At 39.1% G+C, this 22,860-nt stretch overlaps 2 protein-coding genes across 3 annotated transcripts in view; one reads left to right on the forward strand and one right to left on the reverse strand.

Moving 5' to 3' along the window:
• LOC141991053 (protein FRA10AC1) overlaps positions 1-1,113 on the forward strand; it is a 55,571-nt gene extending 54,458 nt beyond the window's left edge. Inside the window, exon 14 of one of the 2 annotated variants that reach the window (XM_074959076.1) lies at positions 238-1,113. In XM_074959076.1, the coding sequence (XP_074815177.1) occupies positions 238-280 (43 nt within the window). In that variant the 3' untranslated portion in view covers positions 281-1,113. The remainder of the gene's footprint in view (positions 1-237) is intronic. The other variant, XM_074959075.1, reaches the window with a different exon arrangement.
• A 2,554-nt stretch (positions 1,114-3,667) lies between these two features.
• The window catches only part of PDE6C (phosphodiesterase 6C), a 53,939-nt gene continuing 34,746 nt past the window's right edge, over positions 3,668-22,860 (reverse strand). Inside the window, exons 15-22 of the mRNA XM_074959077.1 lie at positions 17,833-17,920; positions 13,424-13,524; positions 11,962-12,069; positions 11,619-11,682; positions 9,854-9,928; positions 9,630-9,713; positions 8,494-8,647; positions 3,668-3,953 (exon numbers count right to left, since the gene is read on the reverse strand). Of these exons, the coding sequence (XP_074815178.1) occupies positions 3,874-3,953; positions 8,494-8,647; positions 9,630-9,713; positions 9,854-9,928; positions 11,619-11,682; positions 11,962-12,069; positions 13,424-13,524; positions 17,833-17,920 (754 nt within the window). The 3' untranslated portion in view covers positions 3,668-3,873. The remainder of the gene's footprint in view (positions 3,954-8,493; positions 8,648-9,629; positions 9,714-9,853; positions 9,929-11,618; positions 11,683-11,961; positions 12,070-13,423; positions 13,525-17,832; positions 17,921-22,860) is intronic.

Raw genomic sequence — 22,860 nt, forward strand, 5'->3', positions numbered from 1 at the left:
ATTATTAGGAGTATTTCCTAAATACCAAAACACTGCTTCAGTCAGTTAGAAAGAGGAGGAAATGAAGGAAAATAGAAATGTAGTGTACCTCATGTGCATGGCTTTGAACTTGTTCTTATAACCTGAAATGTCACCAAACTTTTGCAGCACAAGGAATGAAGGCTGTGTGGTTACAGATAAAAAGCCCTACATCTACTACTCACATATTTTAATATTATTATTTGATTTTTCTTACAGGGAGGAAGAATTTGATGAATATTTTCAGGACTTGTTTCTCTGATACTTCATGTGGAAATGTAGTTTATATTCATATCTGAATACCAAATCAAATTTAGGAACCTATATTTTTTTTTTCCTGTAAAAATTCCATTAAAGGCACTGATCCTACAATTGACTGTGCATGGACACATACCCCTGCCTACATAGAGCATTACTGATTTCACTTGGAAGACGATAGATTCCCTATACATTAATGAAGAATGACATATAAAATACTATGTTATAATTTATTTTCAGCTGAGTGTATTGTAAAGTACAAATCTAAAAAATTATAGAAGACACTGCACGTTAACCTCAAAAGAGGGTGAGAAGGAGACACATCAGAATGCAGTTTACTGATAGACTGCAGTGTTTCCACAACAATCAGATACATGAAGTATTTTCTTCCATGCTGCGCTTTTTAGTTAATTGTTTTAAAGGCATATTCTAGTTGACTCCCTGTTCTGTATTTACCACTAAACTCTTTAATAATATATATATATAGTTGTCTTTTAAATCTATTAAACCATGCAGCAAGAGTTCGTGGATTTAAATTAATCAGTCAGGTGGTGTTTAAGACTCAGACATCTGTATGTGTAAATCTTCTTGAAATATTGATACTGAAGTTTCCGATTCTATAAAACTTACATTTTGCTTGGCCTAAGTAAATCTTTTCTTCCTAAAATTAATGATGATGTTTTCTTTAATAATTTTGTATAAGCGTTAGTTCACTGTTACCCTCCTCATTTTAAGTCTTTTATTTTAAGTGTTGTTTGACTGACAGACCCATGGTCACTCTACTAGTCGTTCGGGATGTTAGTTTGTCATATTTGTTTTAATAAATAAGGTACGTGGTTTGCCTCTGGGAAACCTACATATGGCTAACGCGTTATCTGTGGTTTCTGATCCCCTTAGCAGTGAATGAATGGTAATCCTACTTTAAAGTGTAATCCTGAGCATACGAAACAAGAACATATAATAACACTTGAGACTTACTGGTTTTTTTCCTATTCAAATTGCAGCATAACTTTAAATTCATTTTATTGTATGTTTCCAAAGAAACAGTCTGCACAAGATTAATTACAGTGTCCATTCTTTTTTCAATGGAAGATTACATCAGCTACATAAGAGACATTTGTGTTACCACAGTACTGAATGAAATTTACATTTTAAACAGTCTCGTAAAGTTAATGGTTTATAAAATACTGTCTGTATTTTTGAAAGCTGAAACCTTAATTGGATGAGTCGTTCATGCAATAGATGCCATATAACAAAGTACTTGGTGTAGACAACATAATTGCAGACATGGTTGTAATATAACCATGAACATGTTATTACATGTGAATGTTTTATGTGTATATCCACATATCTATATTTACATTCAGTATTACTTAACATAATACAGTTTTAACAGTTCATACATACAGAAGGGATGACAGTTCAGAGACACATTTAAGGTGTCCTTGAATAACAAGTAAAGGTAGCCTTGTGTGTGTGGAGTCTTCTTTAGGTAAGAAGATGGATTTAAAGGTTAATTCTTTGTCATCTTGCAAGCTTGGTTGGGAGCCAAATCCAATCTGCAGCAATCAGCTTAAGTCTATGTAACTTGTCTGTAGGGGCTTTAGTAGAGTCCGTTGCTATATTTGCTGCTGCAAATACTGTAGAATAGGCATGTATTTTGGATAGCTAACTCTTCTCTGGGCCTTCACAAGGCAGTTATAAAATGGTACAATACACATATTAAATATGTTGTTTCATTTAATATATTTTGAATTAAAAGTAGACGATAAAAGCAAACTTGGTATTTCCTCAGATCTACATTTAGTACAGAAAATAATACATTATAACCAGTTTATGGCATTTTTAAATCTGCATATATATTTGGCCCATTAATAAGTTAAGGATATAACAAATGGGAATTTTTTGGTGAAGGATGTTTTATTTCTCATTATAGTTGCACAATATCTATGTCTTACGTATATTAGAACATTTTTGAAGAATTTTTTATAAAAATGCTAGAAGGATATGGGGCAAGAGAGAAAGGAGAATGTAGTTCATCATGCCATGTATACAGCATAATTTTGGTGTTACCTGTGCACATTTAGAAAGAATAGTGTTTAATGTCTGGAGATACAAAATCACAGACTTATTAATGGAACATTGGTCAGTAACTGCACATCACAATTGAAGAGAAAATTCTGAAATGTTTTTCTCCTTCTGCACTTTGTAGGGAAACTTAATATACAGTAAAAGTATTCATCATGGGGCAAATATTCCCCCTGCCTCCGTGGGTGTTAAGATTCCCTTCAAGCAGTAGAACCTGTACAATCCTGTTTTGGGGAGAAAGGAAGGGTGGCAGGATTCAGGGAGCCTGAACATGGGCAGAATAATTTCTGGGTACTGCAGGACCACCCTTTATACCTCTGCACTGTTAGATTTGGAATTGGGTCCAATGGATATGCTGGAACATGAATTTAGTACATAAATCCACTGGTCTTTCCCCTGCTTATGGGAATGCAGACACTCCAGACCAAGAGCGGGAGAGTGGCTGTGGAGAAGCTCCATTGCCATTCTTTATAGTTGCTTATGAAGAGACCATTAATGCACAGACTAGCTTCCTAGGGTGTGGGTAGGGGAGGATTTGTGAAGACTGTTTGTTTTTTTCCTAATCTTGTTGGGGGTAAATTCAGTGATTCTGAAATACCAGACAAATTTATTGGTTATTCTGTCCAAAAATGTTGTATCCGCATTTCATACACCTTTTAAGAAGACATTTGAACATGTAACTCCTGCTCTAGGGATATTGGTGTAGGTCCTTTGATAAATTCTTTATTTTAAATAAAAAGCTTACAATTCTTAAGACTACATTTCGGTTTTAGGTAAAGAGACTGTTTTTGTTTATATAGTATGTCATGTTCAAGGGCCATTGGCAGATAAAAGTGGGCAGAATTGTGTACTTGTGGAGAAGGGAATGGTTTCTCCAAAGCCATTGCTGCAATTACAGATTGGCAGTGGTAGCTTCAGGGGGCCATGGGCCTGTTTTTGTAGGCACAGGGCTGATGTGAGTAGTTAGGTCTTCTGAAGTGGTGAAGGGACAACTCCAGGACTGTATCTAGAATTGAGGATGCAGGAATGGGGTTTAGTTCGGTCCAGATGAAAGAAATAAACATAATATAAAAATGTAAAGCTATGAGTTATGAAATTGTCTGCAATTTTTGGTTATGGTATGTGCAATTTAGATCTTGTCAATGGAATTACTGGTTGTAATCTACCATTAAAAATCATTTATATTTTTCTGGACAGTCTGCAGCAGTTATACATTTTAATAAAAAATACTGTATATAAATTGAGTGACAAGAAACAATACCAAGAATTGAACTCATAATCAACTTATTTTGCACCATCATTCATGTTTTCTAGTTTTCAATGGATTCTGCCTCTTTTATGCCATTAGTAATGACACCGAATAGATGGCAGTTGTTTAAGAGGATTATCTGGCCTATGCTATCCTATGCTTTGCAGAAATCCACTGCGGCTTTTTGAAGTTCTTTCTAGATGTTTTTTCCTGTAGCAGAAACATAGACTTTGAGACTCTTTTAGTGCCATTGAAATGCATTACAAAATTATACATGTTTTTGATTTGCCATCATCATCTCCGCCACCTCCTCCTCCACCTTTCGCTGCGTCTTGTTCAGCTAATAAAAAGCACAAAAGGAATGTGAATAATGAGCAAATTCTTTTCATTTTAATAAGCTTCATTTTTTGCATTATAAATGTTAATTTTATGACATGCATTTTCATTTAATTCTATAACACAAGTGTGTTTGTCCACTTGAAAACTGAACGCACTTTCAGGATTTATATATATTCTTTGATTAATATTGAATAACCAAACTGTTGACAAAGGGTGCAGTAGTTAATATCAGCATTTATCAATGGACAAACACACACTGAACCACTTTTACTGGAAAGTTTCAGCAATTATGTACTTACTTAATCGTGTCCCTCTCCACCCTACCCCCCACAACTGAATAATGAAAGCCTTCAAATGGAATAAACTCTTGGATGAATTATAATCTTTGAGACTATGGGGGTGGAGGGTATGGAAACTTTCACTTAAGTGTTGATTATGATTATACAAACTTTTATCTAGCCCTGTAGAAATCTGTTACCAATCAAGAGAGAGGTACTTTTTTGTATGTTCAATAACTGCTGTCACCAACAGTGTTAACATCTCTCTCAAATGATTCCACAGGTTTTTGTTGGTCTAAGTTCTGATCTGTTCAGTATAGTAACTTGTTTTCAGATTAATTTTAAGTTGACATACCAATATTAGAATTAAAACTTACATTTGAAAGCTGTGGATCACCATGTTACTAGGTTATTTTCGACCCTTTCCACCTGCATTAAAACATGTCACATGATCAGTGCCCTACCCTCTGAAATTTGTGGATATAATTAACAGTATGATATTAAATATAATTTGTTTTAATTCTATAATATCTTGTCTATTTTCTGTTCTGAACTTTCCACTGTTGTGGTTCAGCAAATATGTTTATTTCATTTTTTGTCTGCCTGATGGTTAGACAAGGAGGTGGTATAACCAGGTCAGTGTGATCTAGGGAAATGGCTGTATTTCAACATATTTATCTCTGAATAGTTTGTATGAAGCAATTTAACAAACCCACAACCAACTATATAAAACTGAGAAGAATTTCTAAAACTCTGCAAAAATTAAATCATTGACCTGTTCTGTATTTACATAGCCTTGATTTTGGTGGTTTAATAATTTATCACATTCTGTACCTTGTAAGTCTGCTTGACCTCATCCCAGTGTGCATTTTCAAAATACTGGATAATTTATAACCTTTTGTAATACCATCAATTATGTTAATATGCATATTGGCCAATTTCCTCATTGACTGCAAAGGACTGGCTGAGGATCTGGCCAGTTGTGTCTTCAGAGATGTCTGCCTGTGTGCATATATTTCCTTGGGGATGATCAAATTTTGTATAAGTCACAGTGATCACATCAACTGAGTAACCCCAAGTACCAGCAATTTAAAATGGTCACGATATCTGGTGAGAGTGCAAGTTTGCTAGTCTTTCCAGACATATAATTTGATTGTTCTTTAAGTGGAATCTTAGTTTTAAGGGCTTGATCCTGCACCTATTAAAATCAGTGGGAGTGTGTCATTGACTTCAATTGGCATAAAATCAGACCCTAAATGATAATCTTCTTTGCCAATAATTTAGAAAGATGAAACTTTGTGTTGGTGTGAAATGTTGCTATTTTCAGTGGGATTTCTCACTTTTTGGCACTTCTAGAAGTTACATCCGTAAATCCCATATTTGGTGTCTCTTGTGTGGTGCTTACCAATAGATCCAGCTTGAAAGAGATAGGATTGCTACTACATCAGAAAAGTATACAGGTGCATATCAAATTAGAAGAAAATGGAATGTACTCCACACCTATAAAGTGTATGTGTAGAGGGGTGGTTACCTGCTCCTGCCCTGTGGGGCTTAAAAGCAAGCCCTGGGAGAGAGCCAGGGCTGAGGGCAAGAAAAGCTAGGCTGATTGGGGAAATGGCTGCAGCTTGGCCACACCCCAATCAGGCTGCAGCTGGGCCTATAAAGAGGCTGCTAGGCTGAAGCTTAGCCAGAGTCTCTCTCTGTGCTCAGAGAGGGAAGGGTCTGGCTGCAGGGACCTGAGAGAATACCTAGATTGGAGCAGGGCTGAGGGGGAAAGGCCAGGGGAGCAGGGTAGCTCCAGCCTGAAACCCCCAGGCTGCGAGGCCTAGATTAGGGCGTATTAGGTACTACGGTTGCAAAGGGGCAGCCCACGGGTAGACAGAGGCAGCAGGTCCAAACCCCCTCACCTGTGATGAGTGGCTGATACACTGCAGTCTGCTCTGGGGAGCGGGGCTAAGCGATGACTGGCAGTAGCCAAGACTGAGGTGAGATGGGGGTAGTGGGTGGGCATTCCCTGGGGAGGGGAGACTCTCAGGGATTGTTGGGGTTTACTGCCAGAGGGCAGCACCCCAGTGGGAGGAGGCACCGGGTCCTGGGAGGGACTGGGGCTGGCGGCGAGGTGGATCACCAGATGGCAGAGGGCGCTCCAGAGGCTGACGAGCTAATTCCCGAGGAAACCAGCAGGAGGCGCCGACCGGTGAGTCTGGCTCTATTACAGTGTGTAATAGATATCCTGATGGAATATGGCAAACAATTTATCTCCTGCAATTTTATTATAAGAATGAATTATTGTTGCAGTAGTCCATGCATGTTTAAACAAAAGGTGGTGTGTTTTTGTGATGATAAACTTGACATGATAACTTAAGGTATTGCACACCTTACGCCATATTTCTAAAATATAAGACTTTGAAAGTATGCAGGTGGACAGTCTTTCATTTCAACACTTGACCCATTTTGCTGGACTTCTCTTTCAAAAATTACTTTTCAATAAGTGATGCCTTTTGCAGCATGCTTAAACCACCTTTACAGTGTATCCTTCTGAATTTTTGGGTTAGTCTTATTGTTTAAACTGAGTCAGGAACTCTTTAGTTCTGGTCCAGCCTCTAACAGTGAGTTGGTGTGTGGCCTTGAGCAATTTCCACGTCCGTATTATACGGGAAGAAAACGTACCTACTTCCGATGGATATTGTGAAGATTAATGAATAAATTAATGACTGCACAGTGCCTTGAAGATGTAAAACGCTATTTAAGAGCAAACGGTTTTTGTTCATGAAATTGTGCCTGCAGTTCACTTTTGGAGTCATTTGCCATAGCTTGTAATCTCTGATCCTTTCAAAGTAGCTCAGCTATTGAAGGGCTGGCACACTTTAGCCCTTATTGCTGCTGATCCAGATGCAGTTATTTTTATAACATAGTTGGATTCATTCACTCTTACACCCTTTATTCAATCTTATGGCCTTATTTTTTTTACCAAATCAGAAGTCCTTTCTTGTCATCCCTTGAAGAAAAAGGTGTGGGCTTAGTTATAACCTCCAGTTCATCAAGAGAGTAAAACTGCTGAGTCATCACTAACTCCTGGAAGTTCACCTGCATTGAATCACCTAAGGGATTATTTCTCCCATTTCCTTTTCCACTGACAGAACTTTCGTGAGATGTTGATATTCTCCAGACTCTGGAAAAAGGTAAGATGGTTTTGTCCATGAAGAGTTGACGGGATCTGGTTTACTAGACCTGGCAACAACTACTATCAATTCTGTCAACATCCAGGAAACCTGACTAGGTTCCTCAGCAAAGTATTCTGAGATCTCTGGTAGGTTCTGCATACTTGAAAATGTTTTAAAAAGTGAAGCTTCCAGGTAGACACTCCTTACAAGATTGTTTGAAGGTTAGATCATAGGAAGAAAAATGTTTACTCCTTAGCTACACTGTCAATGAAGATTTCAAATTACCATGTTGTGAGAGTGCAGTATGATCAAGATCTTTTGAATAAGCTTATCCCCATCATGGATATCCTCCCTGACTTTCATAAGTAGCCCATGAAATCTCAAATCCAGAAAACTAGGTATATGCTTTGGGCTGTGTTTGATGCTTCACATAGAGCAGCATTCTCTGACTTGTGAGAATGTAGTTTTAGCTTCAGAACTTGGGGCTGTCCTGGAAGGTTGAAGGGAAAGTGTTAGACTTATTTGAGGGATTTGCTTTCTTTGGCAGTGAAACTGGTGAAAAAAGATAAGAGACCAGGACAAAAGATCAACCCCAGAGATTTTTGCAGTTTTACAGGGAATATTCATTGCGTTTTCATTCTGAAGACAGTATACTGAACCATGTCCTTGTTCTCAGCTTGCTTTCCATCCTCTGGGTAAGCAGAGACAAGCTCAAATTGCTTAATAGTTTACAGGTTGACGCCCACAGAGAATCATTTCTACAGCCCTTCTGGTGCCTGAAACTGCTTTATCCTTGGGTAAGCAGCAGTTTTGTTAAGTTCAAAAAAGTCTTATTGACATGGTTTCACTTTCCAATCACCATGGTGATTTTGTCACACTTTCCAACATGGCAGTCTAGGACATCAGTCAAGTAAGTCCTGGATTATGTAATCTTGGCAAGTTACTCATCATTCCACTATACACAAAGCAAATTCTGCTAGTTCTGGCCTCACATAGCACTTGAGCACTGAAATAAATGTGTATTTGGATGTGTGTGCTTCAGACAGAATATGCCAAGTGGTTGTGTAGTATATGAATGAAAACCTTAAAGATGCCTAACCTCTTTTGGCTGCTGCTTCTTCCAGCTTTTTCTTTTCTTCCTCAATAATTTTCATCTTTTCTTCATATTCATCAGCCTGTGTCTTCCATTCCACCCTGTTGTTTTGAAGCCCGTCCAACATTGGTGTAATTTCCTTGTGAAACCTTGAGAATTCCTAAATAAACAATACGAGTTAATAAATTGTCCATTTATAATGAATGGTTGTTTTTCAGGTTCTAGCACGAATACACAAATATTGTTGATGTGTACAGAAACTTCATTTGCTTTCACCTTCCAATTTTAGCTGTTTGATTATGTGGCAGGCACAGTGAGAGAGATTTAAGTTTGTTTTGTGTTATAAGCTCAGCACTTTGTTGGTGTATGCCTAGCTTGTGGGTTTTTCTGGTGAAGGGAAAAGATGAAGTGCAGTTGTGGTACTTGCTGGCACCATTCCATTGGTGGTGGGGTATGAGGCATGTGGTGGGAGTTTATCAGAAGTACCAAACTGAGTCAGTAACATCAAAGGCCCAAATTGCGTGCTGTAAAGTCCACCCTTTTCCCTAAGCCTCCTCCCGTCCCAATGCACTCTTCTGGTGTGTCTTTGCCCATACTCGCTATATCTGTGATATCTGAAGACTGGACTTTTACCTGTTGCTGTTCAAAATACTACATTTCATTCTACTGCATGGCATTTTGGAAGAGCCTTAAAATCCAGATGGTGTAGAAACATAGATTACATTGCTGTTTAGATGTGAACAACTCAAGTACTTCCTGTGCTAATGCAGCACAGGTGCATACTTTTCATTGATCCCCAATCCATCCATGTGTTATGCTCTTCGTGTTAGTGGGGCTCTGTGAAGCTCTGTGATTAAGCTCTAACTCAATTTTTTAAGGAACTGAGCAACTTCTGGAGATGCTGAGTGCCATTGTGTTCCTTGGGATTTCAGGGGGTTCCACATCTCCAGAAGATGCTAAGCACCTTTTAGGAGTGTGTGGTATTATACGGGAGGAGGTGAAAAATCATGACTCTTTGAATGACAGCTATTTGAATGACTAGAAAGGCCCTGCTAACATCTAGAATGTTTTAATCCAAACTATTGTTTGTCACTTGTGTCATTAGAATCAATGCAAAGGAAGAATAAAAGTTTTATTCTTACCTTGTATACAAATGTACACACAAAATCAATGAAACCAACTTGAAGCTTAGGCAATTCATCTCTTTTGTTTCTGTCCATCATAGGCTAGAAAAGAATATCAATATTTTAATGTGAATTTGCGACATTTTGATTCAATAATAAGACAACTGTTACTGACAAACATGTCTTCAATAGCTATTATTTCATATTGAAGATAATGCTGTTTAACATGTCAAAATACTTACAATTGGCTGTTGCTCTAGCACAGTTCGCTCCAGATCACCTTGTTCCCAAAATTCATTCGCAACCATAAGGGCAACCTGAGAATGAGAATCTCCTGCGTTACTGATGTTGTATTAATCAATACAGTTGTAGAATGATGCTGGAATGTATTCAAGTCTTTCCAGAAAATGTTGAACATTTTTGCTTGAGTTAATTAGGTTGTTTCATTTTTAAAACAACCAATTTTTTTCAAGCTAGGAGTGCTGCTGGTCCTTCAACTGGCAGAGTGATTCCTAATATATCCAGTAACAGATCTGCCAGACAGAAGGAAAATGTATAATCCTGTTATCATAGCTATTAATTGAATTTTGCCAGTATGTTTTTTGCTGTAATACTTATGCTTTTACTTGTGCATATTATGTATGTATCAACTGAACAAAATTACCTAGGAACTGACAGGAAACATTTTTGCATATTATTGAACTACTGAAACCTTGCTACCAGCTCCCCTCCTGCAAGTTTTCTTGCTACCAATGCTATCCATGAGATATTTGGAAAGGTTCTCCAGGAGGAGAGAATTCTGGTAAATAAAAAACAGCAAAATACCATCATTGTAGAACGTGTAGACACAAAACTACTCCACACTGTTCTTTCTGGGATCATTAACACACGGTATAGGTGAATTACAGAACAGGAGTGCTGCAGTGTGAGGCTTTTGTTAGTAAACAGATGGTGTCTGCCATTTTGATGGTATTTTGGGGTATGCCCAATGAATGGTACATAGCTGAAAATAGTATTTTCCATGGTATTCCAAGACAATAGAGCAACATAATAAAAACTCCTAATTTTAAAGTATACTGCGTTACATTATTAGAATAGCCATCTGCAGGCTAATGAATGTCTCCTGACATAGCTCTTTTGCTAGGCCTGCCTCTTACATACCTGATTCAAGATGTCATGACCAGGAAACTCTGCTTTTAGTATACTCAGATGCCAATTGGAAAATAAATAGGATTTCATTCTTTGTGTGAAGGATCTATCTTTTTGTTACTATGGATCTACACAGACTCTGTTCCATCCCAGTGGAACCTTACAGAGAATCTAATTCTAGTTTTAGAATTGTTCAAGGAAGTAACCCAAGAGATCAGCTCTGATTAAAGCCATCTTGTCTGTATAGATACCTATAATTCAAGCACTGACAGCATTTCTAAGTAGTATGCAAGATGATCACTTCAAAGGCATAAAAGCCCATATTGTTGAATCCATTTTAGAGTGACTTAATCACACTAAAATAGTGCAAGGATCTACATTTGTCTGTGTGTTGGTGTCTAGTTTAAGATCATGCTATTGTAAAAACTGCACCCTAAAACTGGCAGAAGAAAGGCAAGAATTTTGATAAAATAAAAGTGAGTGACAGTTATCAAGGATCCTTTAAAGAAAGCTAGAATGGATACTACAGGCAGGGACAGCTATACTAATCGATTCGCAAATGGGAAGGTGGGGACAATGGGGCGACGCCACAGGGGGCTCATGGCATGGACTGCCTAGTGCCATAGATTGCCTTAATCCGTCCTTGCTTCCAGGAAATGGTGTCCAATTCTCAGGCACAATTTGTAGATGCAAGTGGTTATGCCTTTGTTTTACACTTAAATATCTATAGACTTGCAATATAAAATGAATTTTCTGTATTGTCATTCACTGATGATGCAATGAGAGACAGAGAGCAAATATAAATGTGTATGAAATCAAAATTAAAATATTTGTATACAATTTTTTTGAGATACTAACCTGACTTTGCACCTCCCATGGCTTAGTTATAGCTGACAAGTCACAACCAGTCATCATCATAGCCCTTTTGAAGAAACAGAAATACTATAAGTATGATAGAGAAAAAACCTAGGGGACAGATTTTTAAACTTATTCAGGCACCTAAAGGTGCAGATAGGCACCTAGTGAGATTTTCAGAAGTGGCTAGGAGACTAACTCCAAAGTGAAGCCAATGTGAGTTAGGTGCCTAGTCACTTCTGAAAATCCCACTAGGCGCCTATCTGCATCTTATGGCTCCTTAATACTTCTAAAAATCTGGCCCTAGATAACTTATTGAAAGAAGAGTAAGATACTGACTACTTACATGATAACTTCTTTTTTGGTTGGGTCGATAGATATATATTTAATTGCTTCCTCTTCTGTTTGCATTTTTTCAACTGCATCCACAATCTTTTGAAACATAGTCCGTTTCCTGTAAAAATATATGAATATTTCATATATAAAGTATTGGTATCCAAAAATGGCTGGGCTTTTGCATATTAGGTGCTTCTTATATTAATGCTTTTCTAAAATAGTATGTTTGTCTAACTCCCACTGAAGTCCATTTATTTTAATGGGAGTTATATTTAGGTATTATATAGCTCATAGACTTGGCCATAGATTCCTGACACATACTGCTTTTGTCAATATGTCAAGCTTTAATATGAAAAGCAACAGATTTCCTAAATCTGTATATTGCTACTTGTGGTGACTTTATTTCTTGAATCTTATCCAAATATTGTCAGAGTTTACATATTTTCATTCTTGATTGATTCTGCAAAGAAATCCACTGGAAAAGGTGAAAAGATCGCTATTTATAAAGAGAGGTTAAGTAACATGCTATGTGATCCTTCTGGATGAGAGGTGCGGTAGAGAGTTATTGCTTAATAAATCTCTTCATTTGCATTTAGAGGTTTCACCTCACTGGACAGAGTTGTAACACACACAAAACATTCTAATAAAATTAGAAATATTTATCATTCATTATAAAAAGTGCACTGAATATGGATTACTTGTTGACTTCCCTGTTATCTGCCAACTCTGAAGTGTCAAATCTTAAAACAGTTAAAGGAAAAGAGCTCCATGTGTCTTTTTTAGAAAAACTTCAGCGCTCATAGGGCCTGATCCAGCATTCATTTTAGTCAGTGGGAATATTTCCATTGACTTCAGTGGGTGGTGAATTAGGTTGGTTAAGATAGTAAATAGACAAATTTTTTGACCATTGGAATTCTTGACACATTTGACACTGGAGATTTTTTTTTAATGTCTGGATTTCTTTGATCATACTTTAATTTCTACATCATAGGCCATCCCTGTTTAAGTTTAGGGCAGCATTTTGACAATTTCAGTATGAGTGATTCTAGTACAGAATAGCTACATAAAATATCTCTCACACACACACACACACACACACACACACACACACACACACACACACACACACACACACTACAATTGGACTACACTATCAGCATATTTAGTGCCTTTTAAAATATAGTGTGCACTGTCAATGGAAGGTGTGTTTGGATGGCCTAATAAATATATGCTATATATCAGTATGAGACATGGAAGAAAATTCATGATTTGTGTTTTGAGATTTAAAGGCCTCAAGTGAATTAAAAAAAATCTTATTCCTTATAATGAGCTTGAAGAATGACGTTTTTCAGAATAACTTCGTTTTAAAATATAGCTCTATAATCTGTTTATAACTAGGAAAAACTACAGTCATGAATTGTACAGGATTAAGAATTTTTTCAGTAGGAAGTTATACATAATTTAATACTTACTTGAAATACAAAGCCAAGTCAGTTGCTATTATTGCAACTTCAAATAAATGTAAAACGGTTTCAAACTGGCGCTTATTTAGGTTCTGGAAGATGTTTAAACTCTGCAAGATGGAAAGTTTATAAATTCAGTTCCTCTTACAAAATTATCTTTGGTTTGTACTCTACAGGCTGTACCTTAGTATATTACAATAAGCCTGCTATACAGCCATCTATGGTTCCTTAAATCAAAATAAAATGTTAGGTACAGTTTTGTAAAAACAGGTGTAGCTAAAAAAAAACAGGTAACCTTATGGTGTACTATGAGGAGAGCTGAAGATGGTTTAATAAGAACACCAAAATTATTTTATATTCCATAGCCTAAACACTTCTGTTACTATTGATGTGATAGTAGTGTGACAATAGTAAGACATTTGATTTTGAGTTATCTGAAGCAATATACAAGTACAATGTTTGCAAAAGTAAGAGTGAGATTTCCACAGGCTTTCTTCTTTTTCTGAAAGGCCCTACAAATGTTGAATCATGTGTTAGAATAGCTTGGTCTAGGACAGTTGAAATTGGGAGGTAGTTAGATCCTTGAATTTTTAGTAAAATAACAAAACAAATAATACATATGCCATGTTGTAGCTGTGTTGGTCCCAGAACTGTGGAGAGACAAGGTGGGTGAGGTGTGGTATCTTTTATTGGACCAATTTCTGTTGATGAGAGAGACAACCTTTTGAGCTTGAAGAGCTGTGTAAGCTCAAAAGCTTGTCTATCTCACCAACAGAAGTTGGTTGAATAAAAGATATTACCTCACCCACCTTGTCTCTCTCAAATAAATAATACTTCTACTTCCTTGGACAAACCAAAATAGAAAGTAGCTTTGGAGCTCCTGTGGAATGGTAAATTATGAGAACATCTGAGCAACTACAGTCTTCACTTGCATGATGCAGTGTGCAGCCAACACATGCTCACCATGAAGTTTAATTATCTTTTATTGGCTGGATCCCTGCCCATCCCATATCTTATCCAGACCACATTGTTTCTGGGAGATGCATACCTGTTCTCCATTTTCAAACCTCTTAGAATAAAGATTGAGTGGCATTTATCTTAAAATGAAACAAGAATTTGCTTGGAATGTAAACCAGTGGATTCTAATAAGGTGTGATTATGAAAACATATATAAAGCAGTTCCTATATTCCTTGTGGTGGCTAAACTAGATGGGTGAAATATCTGATCTGCTCTTTTTATAGTAACGGAATCTAGAAGAACTGCCCAAGGGCCACCTTGTTTTATATTAGCTCTTTTTTGGTGTCCTTGGTAGCAGAAACTCCCTTACTGTATAGCTCCTCTTGGGGCATAGTTGCTCCTTCATACATCTTGCAGATTGAGGGGGCAGGGAAGGGATGACACTAGGCAAGGGCCCCGTGGCCTTTTGAAATTCATAAGGATGGATAGCAGCCTAACCATCCTCGACTTCAGAGGGCAGACAGGATGAGGACAAGTTCCCATTCCTACTGCTGCTAAGTTGAGAGCAGGGTCATAAGTGCCTGATGATTCCAAGACAGTAGCTGGGGAACCCCTAAAAGTTAGTGTTGTAGTATCCTTGAAGCCCGTAGTATGGAACCCAGCGGGGATTCGTGGATTTGAGAGCTAGGAATTATGGAGCATTATTCTCCTGCTTTCACTTTAGTAGTGCTGGCAGTAAGGCTGTAGAGGGTGTGTTTGTGATTTCACTCAGTGGTGAAGGGTGTGACTGCTCTCTAACCTTATTGGTTGGAGAGCAGAAGCCCTTAACTAGCACCTCTTTTAAGATGCAGGATGGAGGGAATGACTACCAAGTGCCCTAAAGTCCTTAAGAAAAAGAGACCACCTTTGGAGCAGGAAGGATCAGGCTGCCAGTCACCCCAGAAAACATCTGTTACCTTTGGAGGAGTCATGGGGAAAGGGGATGGTTGGATGGGGCTGGGATAGGTGACCTATGGCTGTGTGATGGGCTTTACCCCATGTCAGTGAACTGTACATGGACCAGATCTTATCTTCCCAGATTGCACTAGACCCCAGATCTACTCTGTTCTTGGGGTGTTATGAAGATGTAACTCTGCTACCTGTATACACAATTAAAAACAAACAACATAACCTACAATACGTGTAAAACAGCAGGACCAATTCTTCCCCATGTTCATTTGCTTGTATGTTGTAGCCACATTCCCCGCCTTTCATGTGTCTAGATTTTAAGCCTTTCAGGGCAGTGATTCTTTTTTCCATGTAAGTACTACTAATAATATATCACACGTGACTCTAACCTAAGCTGCTGCTCTCCTTCCCCTCCACTGAAGAGAATGAGGATACTGAGCTTTCGATAGCCTCAGACTTTGACATATTTCTTAGACTGTTTAAGCTTGTTGGCCCCTCTCTCTCTTCCCCCTTAAACTGGGGAGAGGAGGAGAGCTGCAGTTCAGATTACAGCCTCTTGTGATATCAATATTCAGGAGCTCCAAAGATCTTGACAGGTTTCTCCAGCAACAAGAGGAAGTTAGGGTCTGATATTTCTAGAATGAAAAACAAGTAGAAAAACATTTTCAAAAATGTTTGAGGCCATCTTTATTCATAAAGCTCCCAGCTAGTTTCCCATCACCACAGTGTTGAAGCATGTCCCAGGTATTTATGGATTTATCCAGCCAACCTCCCTGTGCAGTAGGGAAATAGTACACTTTCACAAGTGGGAAATTGAGGCATAGTGAGAGCGGTTGACTTGGGCACACAGGAAGGAGATGGGCACACAGGAAGTCTGTAGGAACGGCTACAATGAACACTCCTTTTGTGGAGTACATACACTACATTCCCCCCCAACAGGGGAACAAATAGCAGTGTAGACGGTGAGGCACTGCTTAGGTGAGTAAAGACATGCCTGAACCCTGCAAGTATGTACCCTGTGCGTCTCTCTACTCCCCCAAGCAGTGCCTTCCCCATTACACTGCTATTTTTAGCAGTGTAGTATCCCATTGCCTCCCCACTGTTAGAGACATTCCCTTCCAGTACCTTTCATTGCCGTATGTAGCTACAAACTGCAGTGTGGAGGCAGCCTGCTTTTCACTGCAGTGTGTAGCTACACATATCCTACTTGCTCCCGCAAGAGGTGTGCAGTGTAGAAGTAGCCTCACCATCTCCTTTATTTCTTTAAACAAACTAACAATGACCTTTGTGGCTGATGCTTTTCTCCCCCCCCCCCCCCACTTCTCTTGAACAGCACAGTGGGGAGAGCAGGGGTGGGAAGGGTTCCAGCCCTTCAGTGCAGCACCATTCAGGGTGAGAGGGACTAGCAGCATCTGTAACATCTTCTGAAGCAGCACCTTAAAGTGCAGTCTGGGGAGGAAGGTACATGTGGGGTTATTTGGTCTCCACATCCTAAATGAGCTCCTCTCTCCACTGCACATGCTCAGAAGCTGCCTTTTGGTTATCCCCAAAGGCTATGTCTACACAGCAATAAATACCTGCAGCTGGCCCGTGTCAGCTGACTCAGGCTACGGGGCTATAAAATTGCAGTGTAGATATTGGGGCTTGGAATGTTGACATTGCAATTTTATAGCCCTGTATCCTGATCCTCATGACCCTGGTCAGCTGACATAGGACAGTCACAGGTGTTTTATTGCAGTGTAGACATACCCAAAAAGTCTGAGCAGTCTCAGTGTAGAGTTTCACGATCAGTGTCTCGGGAGCAACACCAGGGTCCCAAGAAGGGAAAACTGAAGGAGCAAGGAGAATTAGTGGTGGGAGTGATAGCAAAGGAGCTATCGAAGGAGGGGAAAGAGTGCCAGCTGTTCAATTGATTTTATTTGGGAAATCGGAAACAACTGTGAGTGAAAGTGAGGGTATGGGGGAGCCTGGAATCTAATTTCTAATCACAGCCCAATCACTTACTTTGGGCACCAGATACCATTCCTAGGAACTGAATCCAGATCTCTGGAATCTCAGTCTAGTGCCTTAATCCCTAAAGCATTCTTTTATTTTGTGTTGCAGATCATTAACTGTGTTGCAAAAGTAGAAAAAAGTTCTAATAGTGTGAGTTAAGCGTAAAAGGTAAATCCTACAGTCCTTATTCAGACTGTATTTAGACAACAGTTCTGTCACTGTCAATGGAGTTGCATGACTATAATTGAGACCAGAATTTACCCATGTGTAAGAGTTTATTTTGAACATCATAGCTATTGTAAGTTTTGGTTAAAGCCTTAACATTATTTGAATATGGCTAATTTTAAGAAAGTATTTTCTTGGAAATCTAATTCAAACAAAATAGCCAGCCAGCAACCTAAGAGTAATGAATTCATCAGAGAGATACAAAGTTAAACCCAGGCCTCTTGGAAAGGTCAGAATCTATAAAATAGCTTTGGTATTTATCAGTTTTAGTAGAAAGTGCTTATATACTAACCTCGTCTTGTAGCAGAGTTTTACTGTACTCTAGATGATGTCTTTCTAAAATGGAAGATCCATGAAGTTTTGCTAATGGAGCAGCTGACCTGTTGAAAAACAAATAATTGTTTACAGTGTTTCAGAATACATATTTTTATGACTGTTTTAAGTTTGTAGTATTAACGTTCTATCGAGCTGCATATGCCACAGAGGGAGTTTGAAATGGTTTAACATTGCTTGACTAACCTAGTTCTGTGGCGTGACACAGAACAATACCTGGTTAAAAATGACACAATACGTATATGCCTTCAGCGCTGTCATTGAGAAAAGATCAAGGGAGAGAGTTTCAAAAACACAAGGAACAGTTAGGTGCATAACTCCCATTTGTGCCTTTGAAAATTTACCCCATTTTGTCCTGTGTGTTAGTAGTTCTTGTTTCTTTAATCAATGCACCTTCCCTGTGTAGAAATGTACCTATTATCCAGCTGTTTGTATTTATAACTTTGGTAGGCTCTTGACCTTTCTTCTGGTTGGTATCATTCAAAGTGGACCGTGCCACTGCATTTCTAATTTATTATGGTTTGCTTAAATCGAATGGAACTACCATGTCGACTATGCAATGCTATTTCATTCCTTTCATGTCCTTGGGCCCTATCCCGCAGAAAGTACTTATAGCTTTATGACAGCGCAGTCTGTGGAAGTTCATACATAGTCAGCCTGCCACAGAAACCCTTCTTCTTACCTCATGCTGAGTGTTAAGCAGAAGTAATTCCAGTCTACACTAGAGTTCTGGGCAGTGAGGGAGAGGGTCATGTTCATGCTTTATTGTAGTTGTTTTGAACATGGGCCATGCTTAGCTTTTCTTTTTCTTGGCTAACAGGTCAATTTCTGGGGTGAACCAAGGAGGAATGTGCATGCCATTCATTAATCTGTACATGTGGTAAAGCTGTCATAGATTGCTCACCCTGGCTGACCTCATGAATGGACCTTTCAGTCAGGGAGGACCCTGGTAGGAAGATCTGGCCTCAGCCCTTTTAAAGTTCTTTTGGCTGAGCGACGCTCAGTAAGAATCATAGAATATCAGGATTGGAAGGGACCTCAGGAGGTCATCTAGTCCAACCCCCTGCTCAAAGCAGGACCAATCCCCAATTTTTGCCCCAAATCCCTAAATGGCCCCCTCAAGGATTGAACTCACAACCCTGGGTTTAGCAGGCCAATGCTCAAACCACTGAGCTATCCCTACCCCCAATTAAAAAACCTTTCCCTCGGGTTCTTGAGTCCCACAACCCAAACGTCTCTCGAGTCCAGCAATCCAAAAAAATCACCCAAAGTCCAAAAAAAAGTCCAGCCCCAGAGTTCAAAAGTTCATCTGCAGAGTGTTACTCCCCAGGCTGGCTAAAAATGTGCCTGTGTGGGGGTGGGAAAAGAGGTAAGGGGCAATCAGTCTGTCTCTCTCCTGTGTCAGCTGGAGAATCCCTGACAATAATCAGAAAATCTCTTAATGCCACTGCCACAAAGTACAACTTGAAAATTCCTTCATGGGAGAGGGTGAGGGGTGTTACCTAATAAGTCATTCTGCATAACTGGCAGGATAGTCTCCTAAAGATCATGATTATTATGTTCCCTAGCTACTGGGGACTGAGAGCCTATGGAGTTCTTGTTGGCTAGCAAATGCACAGAAGCAAGTGATTACAATGTACAGTATATATCATGAGAGAGAATGTATGAAAGTTTAATTGACCTACAGATGAAAAGTGGGGCCCTAGTTATGCACAATGATGTAAAATGCAGAAAAAAATAAAATTTAAGTGTGTATACATATTGGATCACTGCAAACATTTACTAGTGAAAAGGAAACCCCTCTACCTCCCCGCCCCACCCATCATTTACAATATTTTATACACAGAGCTATGGCCGCCAGATCCTTACTGGTGTAAATTGGCATAGCTCCACTGCAGTCAGCAGAACTACACTTATTTACACCAACTGTGGCTCTGACTCTCTCTCTTATTTTTTTTAGATCACTGTAGCGAGCATAAGTCTGTTCTGTCTGATCACATTCCTAAAGGGACACACAGTATTTTAGCTTATCTTCAAAAGTAATATTTTGCAAACTGAGCTTTAGAATAATCTCTTGAAATAAGTCTGAAATCTGTTTCCTTACCAAATTGTTTTTCTGTATCGCACTAGTTTGTTGTACAGTTGCTTATGAGTAGTGGGCTGGCAGCAATATCTTAAGGGGACTTGACAGAAAATATTACAAGGACTTGGCAAACTTTGTACAAGAAAATAAGTAGGTCAGGCTTTGTTATTGCATTCCAGCCATGATAATGTCTTTATGAATTTGCTCCCCACACACCTACATCGCCATTAAATCTTGCCACTTCTTTCTCTAACATTTTGAAAATCCTATTTTGTCTCTTCATCCTGACAATTACAACACCATAGACCAGTGTTTTAATCTCCCATCTTAACTACTGCATCTTCCCCCAATTTGGCCTCCCTACAGCCAAAATTACTACTTTGTCAATTGATCATATGTCACAGCCCTCTCTGCATTGCTCCACTGCATTTGCCTTACACAGTATCCAGCTAAAACTTCTAGGATAAGACCTTGCAGCACAGTGGAGAGGGAAGCTAAGGTGGCTTTAAGCCAGCTTTGCACCCTCCCAAACCTGGGCTTCTCTGCGTAGCTTAGAGTATGTTTACACTGCCATTGAAGGTGTGATTTGCAGCTCATGTAGGCATATTGTGCTATCTTTAATCTAGCTAGCTAGTGTGGGTAAATACAGCAGTAAAGATATGGCAGTGTGGACCCTGGTGTAGGCTAGGAATGTTAGTAGTTTGGGGTAGCTTTTATAGCTCGTGCTAAAGCCTGCACGAAAACCTGTGCAGCCACATCCTCACTGCTATTTAGCCACTCTAGCTAGATTAAAGGTGGCTTGGGTATGTGTACAAGAGCTGTAGTCACAGCTCTTGGCAGTAGGGGTCTTTTAGGGTATGTCCACACTGCAGCTGGGAACATGCCTTCCAGTCAAGGTAGACAGACGAGCGCTAGCTTGGCTCGAGCAAGCACACTAAAAATAGTGGTATGGACATTGTGGCATAAGTGGTGGCTTAAACAAGCCACCCAAGTCCATGCCCACATGACCCCCTGGATCTGTGCTCAAGCCACTGTCCATGCCAGAATGTCCACAATGACCGAGAAGGGGAAAAGCATCTTCACCCACTGCCTAGCCAACCTAGTAAGGAGCCCTTTAAACTAGGTTCAAAGGGGGCAGGTGACAAAAGCCCACAGGTATAAAAAAAAAAATGACCTTAACAGAAGGCTAAATGTTCAGTCGGGAAGGGGGCAGAGACAGAAAATTATAACAGGGTCCATAGGAGCAACCAGAGTGATAACGGGGTGGGGGGAATCTGCTTGACGTTTTAGATGTCTGTTCACAAATGCAAGGGGAATAAACAGGAAGAACTGGTAGTATTAGTACATATGCTAAAATATGAATGAATGGGATAAATCTCATGACTGAACTATTGATATAGAGGAGTGCAGCTTGTTCAGGAAGGACAGACAGAGAAAAAAGGGAGGAGGTGTTGCATTATACATCAAGAATATATACACTTATTCTGAGGTCCAAAAGGAGGTGAGAGGCAGACCAGTTGGAAGTCTCTGGGTGAATATAAAAGGAGGGGAAAGTCATGGTAGAGGGACTATTATAGCCCAAATAAGCAAGAAGAGGTAGATGAGGCATTTGTAGAATAAATAATAAATATCCAAGACCTGGTAGTAGTGGGGGACTCCCCAGAGATCTGTTGGAAAAGTAATACGGCAAAACACAAATTGCCTAATAAGGTCTTGAAATGTGTTGGGCTCAACTTTTTGTTTCAGAAGGTGGAGGAAGAAACCAGGGGGCAGTCATTTTAGACTTGATTCTGACCAACGGGAAGGAATTGGTAGTGAATCCGAAGGTGGAAGGCAACTCAGTTCAAAGTGATCATGAAATGATAGATTTCCTGGTTCTAAGGACAGGAAGGAGTCAGAGTAGCGAATAAAGGCAACGAATTTCAGAAATGCAGACTTAAGCTCAAAGCAAAGGTAGGTAAGATCCCATGGGAAGAAAATCCAAGGGAAAAAGGAGTTCAGGAGAGCTGGCAGTTTCTCCAAGAGGCAATATTAAAGGTGCAACACCAAAAACAATCCTGATACGAAGGAGAGATAGGAAGAATAATAAGAGTCAACTATGGCTCCAGCAGAAGCTCGTTAGCTGAAAATCAGAAAGAAGGCCTAGAAAAATGGAAATACAGACCAATTGTTCAGGACGATTACAAAAGAATAGCACAAGCAATTAGGAACAAAAATTGAAAGGCTAACGTACAAAATGAGTTGCACCTAGCAAGGGACATAAAGGCAATTAGAGGAGGTTTTATAAATATATTAGAAGCAAGAGAAAGAGGAAGGAAAGTGTAGATCCTCTAGTTAGTGGGGAAGGAGAGCCAATAAAGGACAACATCAAGAAGGCTGATATGTTTAGTGCCTATTTTGCTTCAGTCTTCATTAAAAAGGTAAATTGTGGCCACATACATAACATAATTAATGTTAACAACAAGGGGGAAGGAATGCAAGCCAGAATAGGGAAAGAACAGGTTAAAGAATACTTAAATAACTTAAATGTATTCAAGTAGGCAGGGTCTGATGAAATTCATCCTAAGGTACGTAAAGAGGAACTAGCTGAAGCAATTTTGTAATAATTAGTGATTATTTTTGAGAACTCATTGAAGATGGCTCAGGTCCCAAAAGACTTGAGAAAAGTACTATGTTTTGCCCAGCTTTAAAAAGAGGAATATAGAGGACTCAGAAAACTATAGAAAAATCAAGCTAACTTCGACACCTGGAACAAATTATTAAACAATTATTTTGTAAGCACCTAGAGGATGATGGTTATAAGTAATAGCCACCATGGTTTTGTTAAAAAGAAATCATGCCAAACCAACCTATTTTCCCTCTTTGACAGAGTTCCCGGCCATGGAGATGGGGAGAAGCAGTAGA

This window comes from Natator depressus, chromosome 7 (genome assembly GCF_965152275.1).
Source record: "Natator depressus isolate rNatDep1 chromosome 7, rNatDep2.hap1, whole genome shotgun sequence".
In the NCBI taxonomy this organism is placed as follows: domain Eukaryota; kingdom Metazoa; phylum Chordata; order Testudines; family Cheloniidae; genus Natator; species Natator depressus.